The 7,210-nt window shown below is 37.5% G+C and overlaps 1 protein-coding gene across 12 annotated transcripts in view; it reads right to left on the bottom strand.

The window, feature by feature from the left end:
* LOC120554323 (fibroblast growth factor 14-like) overlaps positions 1-7,210 on the bottom strand; it is a 93,044-nt gene that overhangs the window by 19,309 nt on the left and 66,525 nt on the right. For all 12 annotated transcript variants that reach the window (XM_039793160.1, XM_039793156.1, XM_039793158.1 and 9 more), the window contains one exon: positions 3,634-3,744. In XM_039793160.1, the coding sequence (XP_039649094.1) occupies positions 3,634-3,685 (52 nt within the window). In that variant the 5' untranslated portion in view covers positions 3,686-3,744. The remainder of the gene's footprint in view (positions 1-3,633; positions 3,745-7,210) is intronic.

The raw sequence follows: 7,210 nt of genomic DNA, 5'->3' as shown, positions 1-7,210 counted from the left end.
ACAAAGTATTAACTTAAGGGGGCTGAATAATTTTGCACGCCCAATATTTCAGTTTTTATTTGTTTAAAAGGTTTGAAATATCCAATAAATTTCGTTCCACTTCATGATTGTGTCCCACTTGTTGTTGATTCTTCACAAAAAATTACAGTTTTATATCTTTATGTTTGAGGCCTGAAATGTGGCAAAAGGTCGAAAAGTTCAAGGGGGCCGAATACTTTCGCAAGGCACTGTATATATATACATATATATATAGATATATATATATATATATATATATAGATAGATATATAGATAGATAGATAGATAGATAGATAGATAGATAGATAGATAGATAGATACACACACACACACACACACACACACATATACATGTATCCCTTTGTCAAAAAGACACTCACGGAAATAGAACTGTAGAGGGGTGAACATCCTCCATTGCACCTGACACTGTAACATCACCTATGACACATCAACTATGACGGATAAGAATACAAAAATGTTCCTGCATGAGGCCTTGAGGCCTTGTGTATTATATTTTGACCTTGGTCATTTTTCCACAACATTTTAATATCAGCCTATTCTTGTTTATTTCTATGTCTCGTTCAAAGGCACAGTCATGCTCTCAGCTCCATCGGGTCAGTGTTATTTGAAGAACAGCAGTCAGTGATGGTAAAGGAGTAGACAGCTGATCACACCGTTATAGCCTCGGGCAGGTATTTTAAAGGACAATGCTAGTGTCACGGGTGTATTTGTTCACTTCCTGCAATCCCTTACTGTCTTGTATATTTTTCAATTTGTTCTATGAAATATTAACTATTTTTCTTTTTTACTAGTATTTTGAAGCCTTGACTGTCTGAATTAAAATGAAATTAACGTAACAAATGAGCAAATACTCCAATCAAATGAAGAAAACCTCTCAGCTATCAAAAGTCACATTACAAAATGATGGGGGAGCTGCAATAAAAGAACAATTGATATTTAGCTTTAAAGCGTAAAAACACAATAATGAGGTTGAAAATTATATTTCCATCGTGATATAAGCCAGTATCTAGCTTCTCTCTAATGGGACAAATATTCCGTTGATTATTCGCCATCGTTAGACATTTCAAGGTTGTTGAAAATCTTCTGAACGTCTCCCTCTGAGGTCAATTGAAACCACGACTTAACCTGTATGCCTTTTATTATTTCAGAGTTATTGATTAGGCTGCTGACAGCTGGTACAGTCGACTTGTTATGACAGAAACAATGTCAAACTAAATTCCAGGTGAATGCTGCCTCTCTCTCTCTACATTCAGGATGTAAGTGCACATTTTTTGAAAATTCAAATGTAATGTTTCAATGAAAATGTTCCAATAAACGAACACAATTGCCAAGGTAAATGTTTTAAATGTTTACATTTACCAGTTGCTGCTTTATTAAATGATGCAGCATACAACAAAGTCAAACTAAATCTCAGGATTAACCTGTGGAGTAAGCGGAGGATGGGTTGCACTAGAATCTGAGTTCATAAAAAACATGTTTTTCTACTTGAACCACAGCATTTAAAACCTAAGTTGGTTTGCAAAGCATTTTGGGGATGTTTTCATCCATTATTGATGGTGTAATTGTCCCAGGTGTTTGTGACTTGACTTCTTCTTCGGTTGGTGGTTGCAGCCCGTGGCTCGAGTATAAAACGTTAATTGTTTCACGTTGTGAGTTTGATGCCTGGAAAAGGCTGAACTGCTGCATTTTCAGTGAACTTAGTGCTGACAGTGTGTGGGAATTCATTGCTTTCATTTGCCCAGCTTTTGAAATATCTGCCTCCTTTCTGTCATCACAATGGAGATGAACAGAATGTTGTTTGTGCGGCACAAAACATAAAAAAAAAACATCCAGAAAAAAAAAAAAAAACATTTGCAGTCCATCTTTTCTAAAACATTCCGAGTTATACTTGATAATCCACAGACCTCACTGTGAACAGTTCATATCTTGAATATTTCTTCAGTTTGTCTAACAATTCCCATATTAGCTTACACAACTAACCCATTCTTGTGTTGAAAATATAGTACTCTAAACACACTTGGCTCTATTATATCTAATTATAATCTAATTAATCCTTTAAAGCCAAGTGGTGTCACTTTTTGAAGGCTGTTGCCCTCTCTGAAATGATGATTGAATTAATACAAAGATGTTTGTGGTGATAGGTTGAATCGAAGACCGTTTATCTTATTGAGCCACTGCAAAACTTTAAAAGACGCACCAGATAAAGACAGTCAATACCATTTTTTTATACTTTGCACACGGAAATACACACGTAAATATTGTGTAGTTGATGTATTATAAAATTATAACTATAAAATTAAATGTTATTAAGGCTATAAATACCTGTAATAGAAATGTCTATTAGACCAATAAATGTGCTTTGGTTCTTCTAACAACCGGGCCGGTTTCTACTAATCAAGGATATGATACCCTGGGTTGACGCCTCTTTAATCAAGGTTACTTAGAAATGGTCTCTAACAACCAACAGTGTTCAGAGTGGTGCAGAAGAAATTTAAATGTGCGTAAGTACACCTGCGAGTAATCATCCTTGATAAATATCACACTTTCTAAACCACCATCATGCTCATGCACAGCCTTCATTAGCATAAAGATATGCAGCCAGCTGATTAGAGAAGGTAACAACCTTCCTTTTAAATGCTGCGGGAAATGTCACTGATGTCTCCCCTCTGCTGAACACGGCTCAGCCAAAAACCAACAAATGAAAAATGTAGCTTGGCAACAAGTGTGAGCTGCAGTATATTCTGCTTGATCTACACGCAGAGCTGTGGCAGACATTTAAATAATGGTGATGTAAAGACATTTGCCAAAGAAAAGAAAATCATAGTAAACAAGTGGGACATCGCTGCAACATGCAGACGGCAGAGAGTAACCAGTTTCCAACAATGTGGAAAGGACACTTTGGACCAGTGAGTCGCCCGCTGTAGTGTTTACTGATTAGCATTTGATTTTCTCTCAGCCTAGCACATCAGAATATAGCAACGGCTACATTAATCAGTAAGCCATCCATCTGCAGCTTCTCCCTGAGGGCAGTGTTGGGTGCATAGGTCTAATAAACTAGGCCTTAAAAAACTAAATTCTCTGAGCAGCCACTTGTCACTTTCAGTCTAACAGTTGGTGTGCTCTCTGAAATTTCCTTGTAAATGCAGGAACTTGACCCTACTTTAACATTTTAATTATCTCTAAAATAACTAGGATTCATTAAATGTTTCCTGCTGGTCTCTTCTTCTCACAGAGAAAAAAAAGGTATCTCTAAACTTTCATCAAATCAGATGAGATCTCTAAATAACTATTTGCCCTTGAGAGAGACTTACATGGCTTCTTTTTTTTTTTTTTGCTATGTTGAAAATCTTTCCTTTTCAGGTACTGGTTGCACTGCACTACATTCTTGAATTGGAAAGAAAAATCACAATGCAACTCTTACACACATCTACCAACTCTTGGCATATTCTCTGCCAAAGGTACAGATTTCCCCAAATGTACTGTAATATATTGGTACACCTGATTGTGGTGTGTGTGTGTGTGTGTGTGTGTGTGTGTGTGTGTGTGTGTGTGTGTGTGTGTGTGTGTGTGTGTGTGTGTGTGTGTGGTGCTTACAGGAGTTGGTGCTGTCGTCTTTGGTCCCGTCCATACTTCCATCCTGGCCCATCTGGAGATAGAAGCCCTGCCTGCAGAACAACCTGGTCACTATGCCCTTCAGCTGTGGTTCTACACAACACAGACACAGACAAAGACACAGGAAAGAATAGTTGAGAAGAATGGATTGTCAAATAAGTACAGCCCTTCAGAACAAGCAAAAGAATAAAATGAGGCAAAATTTGTATCTACAAATTCATCCCCACAAATCAATTTCTGCACAAATCCTGGAGGGCACGTTTGAGATACACTACACTTTGCCATTAAAGAACAATGTGACTGCATGCGACCCTATGCATCCTGAGGGATTTCATGTGCAGAGACTAGTCAGGCACATCCAATCCATTGCAGGATTCTTGGACTAATCTTTCCTTTGTGGTCATCGTTCCATTTCAATAACGCTGATAAATTATTTCTGAACCTTTAATGGTGTCTGGCAGCTTCGTAATGGCTTAGTATCTCCCATATTCTGTTTACTAGTTATCTATTGACCGATACATTGGTTTGTAGGTACAATTCCCTTTATCAAAACTCAAGATAACTGTGGATCTCTAATGGTTTCTTCCCACCTAAAGCACATCATCTATAATGTCTTAAAGCAGATAACTATATTGTATTAAAAATACTTGTTATTGCCACAAAGTCTTAAATCAACAATGGTTGAAATGTAGATGTTTACATAATTACATATTTAATATAGCAAACACAAGAAAATCACTGTTGTTCCCATGCTAATTTTCTAATTATCAGTCACTAAATGCAGTGCTTATCCATCTTGCTTTAATTAAACAGCAGTCACTTTTGCCTCTCACAGTTTGATTCTTGCATCTCACCAACAAATACAAAACGACTAAAGTAAAAATAAAATGATTAAAACTACAACTGACAAAGAGGATGGGAAGGAGCTGAGGGACAAAGACCGACTGAGTCACTAGATAAAGATGGAGAGTGAGAGACTGATAGAAGGATAGAAAGAAAATGACTGAAGATCTGGATGGTTGTGCAGGTACAGACAGACATTTGTTCCATTTTATCGTTACTTCCATCACCCCTTCTGCAGATTAGCACCCTTTTTTCAAGAAAAACACACTCATGTTGGTAGGTCCTTGGTTGGTGACACTGATTATTTAATATGGCCGCTCACACACACTTACATGTGATGTGACCACACCCATTCTCCCTCTATATAACATCAGTGACTTCACCTTCGTCGGCGCAGCTAAAGCAGTGTGGGAATCCCCTTTGAATATATGTGTGTGAGTGTGAATTAATAAAAAGGTATACCCTAAATGCACAGGGAACAGAAAAAAGCAAAGAGTGACCCAGATTTTTTAGTGTGCGTGAGAGAGAAAGAGAGAGGCAGGGGTGTTTTCCATCTTTGTGAAGGATCCATCTTGTGCAGCAGGGGAGAAGGAGGGAAGAGGAGCTGTGAAGCTTGCAACCAGCACTCAAACTGACAAAACTCCCAGCACACTACTTACTGTAGCATGTTTTGTGGTGCAGCCAATAATAAATCTCAGTTAGATTAGAAGGACGGCTATTACGTATGATAGAAAAGGATCTACCACCAGGAAGAGCGTAGTTACACGCACATCACATGGGGGCGCAAGGCTATTGGAAATCAGAACATGAAATTATGTAAATTAAGATATATTTGGGATATTTTTAAGATACACTTGATGGATTTTATGCATTCTTGTCTATGTACGCCTACTCTTTAGGATTGATGTATTGTGATAGTATTCATTATCTACATATTGAATTGTTTTTCTTTTTTCTTTTTTTTACCCTGGGCAGGATGGATGGTTTTTCATTCTTTCTGACACATAAATATTGACATACTAATTGATAATGAAAATATTTGATAGTTGCAGCCCTGTACACAAACCAACAAGTCCTCAAATACCATACAATGACTTAGTTTGTTAATTCCTACAGTCCAGTCTGTATTTTCATGCATTCAGTAAATATAATTCCATCTGACAGCTGTGATATTTATTTCTGCTTTATGATTCAAAGTTTACCTGACCAGCATCTGTCTGTCAGAGCACAACAGAAGTCAGCACACACTGCCCACTGCAAAGAAACTGAAATCAGTCACATTCCAGGAAGCCTCTGGAAATGTAATTTATTGTCGCTTATCTTTTTCCAAAACGTGTCATGTCTTTATATTTCATCTATGACATGTTAATTTATAAAACATGTATCTTAAATGGTACTGAAATAGATGCAGTGGCACAGGGGAGAGTGTACCTTCCAGCACAGCTTTGCATTTATAAATCTGTCTTCCTGTTGGCTTATACCTGTCTGATATAGATATATTACAGCAGGTGCATTTTAGCGGCAGCATGTAATATCAGAGTACCTTTTTCCTGGCTGGTGTTGTGACTCAGCCGATGGGAATTTTCAAGTCCACGCATTTATTTTTCAAACAGGGTTTGTAGAAAAACATTTATATTTCTCAAAGTGAGATATGGAGAATACAAGTTTTAGTTATTATGTCCATATGACTATGGACAATAAACCAAATGTATCCAATTACCAATATTATGGATCTTGTATCAACCTAGATTTACTCAAATTTGTAAATAGTTTGTTTTAGAGTTAAAGTGAGAATAACTAAAACAACCAATCACAACTAACCAGAGGTTTAATCAATCAACTCAGTCTAATCCAGTATATTTAACTGGTAATCCTGCAATTGATTAGACAAACACATGAAAGGATATATTTATCTTATGTGATATCATTTATCCAGGTATCGATTTTTAATCACAACGACGTCCAGCCCTATTATGAGTACAATTACAGAATCAGACGGTGTTATTGTTGGTGTTTGCATAACTCCCTGCTGTGACGGATGAAAAATCTATAATTCTCAACAGTGGACTGTCCTGCTGCATCCACTTAGCATCAACTCATCATCTACATACTGTATCTCTTTATCCATCCATCTAACATACAGTAATCCATTTACTCATATTCCAACCTGACACGCCCAACCGTTGGCCCTCAAGCAAGTGATATTCCTACCTTTCCCAGTATCTCCACATCCTGTCTGTTACTAGGGAAATTCCCATTCTCGTGTTGTCATGGCAACGGCATGAGATTCCAGACTGTTCCAATAAAAGGGTATTCCCCCATTCACACAGACACACACACACACACACATACAGTGCACACACACAAACAGTTATATTTTCATCAAAATGTGATCTGATTCAGCCCATCGGGCTGATTCAGCCCATCAGGCGGCCACGCTGATTTGACATGTCATATTGTCTGTTAATTCGCCCCAGTCTGAGTCTAAATACAGCATTTAACACAGTATAAAATACCAACATGGGTGTCTCATACAAGCAATGCATTAAAAGACCTTTCTCTTTCTTTCACATACACCATCTCACTAAACAACAGCACCCAAGTGAAGAATTCACAAGTAGCAACTGAATGCAACAATTTCATCCTCATTTACATCAGAGTGATTTGTGATTAGAGAAACACTTAAGGTGCTGACACACCAAGCAAGACAGCAAAG

The sequence above is a fragment of the Perca fluviatilis genome, chromosome 24 (assembly GCF_010015445.1).
Source record: "Perca fluviatilis chromosome 24, GENO_Pfluv_1.0, whole genome shotgun sequence".
NCBI classification, from domain to species: Eukaryota; Metazoa; Chordata; class Actinopteri; order Perciformes; family Percidae; genus Perca; species Perca fluviatilis.
The sequence above is the reverse complement of the archived record's forward strand: the minus strand, read 5'-3'. Positions and strand labels throughout refer to the sequence as shown.